Source organism: Antrostomus carolinensis, unplaced genomic scaffold (genome assembly GCF_000700745.2).
Source record: "Antrostomus carolinensis isolate BGI_N321 unplaced genomic scaffold, ASM70074v2 scaffold38986, whole genome shotgun sequence".
Taxonomy (NCBI): domain Eukaryota; kingdom Metazoa; phylum Chordata; class Aves; order Caprimulgiformes; family Caprimulgidae; genus Antrostomus; species Antrostomus carolinensis.
In genome coordinates this window covers 1,863-3,672 of record NW_010320482.1, presented here as the reverse complement: position 1 = coordinate 3,672, position 1,810 = coordinate 1,863, and the positions used below count along the sequence as shown (strand labels likewise).

The window sequence follows — 1,810 nt, the reverse complement described above, 5'->3', positions numbered from 1 at the left end:
CGTGCGGAGGTCCAGTGCTAGCCAGGGTGTCTAGCAAGGGTCAATAAAAACAGGTATGAGACAGAAACAAGTGGCCACTGGACTCACCACGGCACTGGCACATGGAATAGGCAGCCTGGGGTCTCTATAGTGCCTGGGTGACAGCATCACCCCGGCCAGACACCTCCCGGCACAGAGCAAGACGGAGACATGAGGGGCCCCAGCTGAGGACGATGCACCGCAGGAGGGTACTTACACATCGATGAGATATTCGTAGTCCTGGTAGTTTTTGGAGAAGTAGGTCTCAATGAGCTGTTCTGTGCCTGTGAGGGCTTCGTGCCCACAGCCACAAAACAGTGCTACCCCAAAGAAGCACAAGCCAGTGGCAACCAGCGAAGCAAAGGGTGCCCCGATGAGGCATCTGGCACAGCACTCGAGCAAACCTGGGGAGAAGAGAGGTGAGGTGGGACGGGACCACTGGGATAAGCAGCACTCAGAGCTTGCAGCTCAGGAGGTGCCTGGCAGGAGGAGGGAAGCAGGTTGAAGGAAAGCCCAAAAATGGTTCGTTGCAGTGGTGGAGACCCAAACCCAGCAGCTTCCCCAGGAGCTCTCTAAGCAGCCATGCAGGATTGCACCCAAGCTTCCCCAGGACCCAGGGGGTGACGACAGCATGGGGCACCAGGGCCACAAGGCAGCCCCTGGGTGTGAGGTGGATGGGGAGCCGAGGTGAGCCAGCCATGCCGCCTCATGTGAAATGAGATGGAAATACAAGGCAATGTAGCATGATGCCAGTGGGACCTGGCAAACAAGCTGCTAATGGGCTCCCAGCCGCCGGCACAGCCCAGCTGCGGGCAGTGGCCGTGACAGCTGCCTGCGGTTTTCTTTTGCCACCGAAGATGGAGGGGAACCCAGCACCTCCACTGAGACAAACACCAGCGGAGACCCAGCAACATGGCCCAGCCTTGGGGCAGCACGAGAGGAGCTGGCACACAGCCTGAGCACCCCAGGCTTCCAGGCAGCATGCTGGGGTGCACTCGTCCCCTCTCCTGGCACCCCACAGGCAGCTTGGGCTGCAGCAGCCCCATTACACGGGCAGATGAGCTTATGGAGAAGAGCTGTGTTAGTTCCCTGAACATCAGCCTTTGTGTAATAGATTTAGTCCTCCAGGACAGATATGTGGCAAGAGAGCACGTGTACCTGTGCGTGGGAAGGGAAAGCGAGGGCACGTGCCAGCATGCTGCTTGAATTGCCTAAATCCTGGATTTTTTTCAGCAGTGGAGCCATGGGCACTTGCTCCCTCTGCACACTGGTGCTCTAACGTGCAGGATCGTGAGCTCAAGTTCCTGATGGGCTGGGTTTAGAGGCGCCCAGCCAGCCACTCTCCTGACAGGTTTGGAGACAGGCAGCCAGGTAGGTTTGCACCCACCAGCATCTGGCTCTGGTGCGTCCCTTTGAGTCCTCTTAAGCTTCAATAAGCTGCTGCTCTGGCTGTGCAACACCTCTGCACAGGGAAGCTGCTCCCCTGCCCTGAGATGCGGGATCCAGCACCCCACCGTCCCGGGCACAGTGGCTGCTTGGTCACAACCCATCTGGGCACAGCATTTGTGCCTTGAATGCCAAAAAGGTACCCGTGGGAAGTGTTCCCAAACCCACGCGCCCTCCACAGATCCCACAGTGCTGATCTCCTCCCTCAAAGGACAAGAAAGCCTTGGGGTCCTGGCCAGCAGTGCCCTCCCCTCCCCACTGGGAGCAAGGTCGTAGGGTGGCACCAAGGACAATGGGGGATTTTCCTGGCACTGCCACCCCAGCGGCTGCCCCATGCCGAGAGCAA

The 1,810-nt window shown here is 58.8% G+C and overlaps 1 protein-coding gene across 1 annotated transcript in view; it reads right to left on the bottom strand.

The window, feature by feature from the left end:
• Positions 1–1,810, bottom strand: part of LOC104526216 (myelin proteolipid protein) — a gene marked incomplete at its 3' end in the record, with an annotated part of 3,193 nt that overhangs the window by 695 nt on the left and 688 nt on the right. Inside the window, exon 2 of the mRNA XM_010169603.1 lies at positions 236–410. Coding sequence (XP_010167905.1) covers positions 236–410 — 175 coding nt within the window. The remainder of the gene's footprint in view (positions 1–235; positions 411–1,810) is intronic.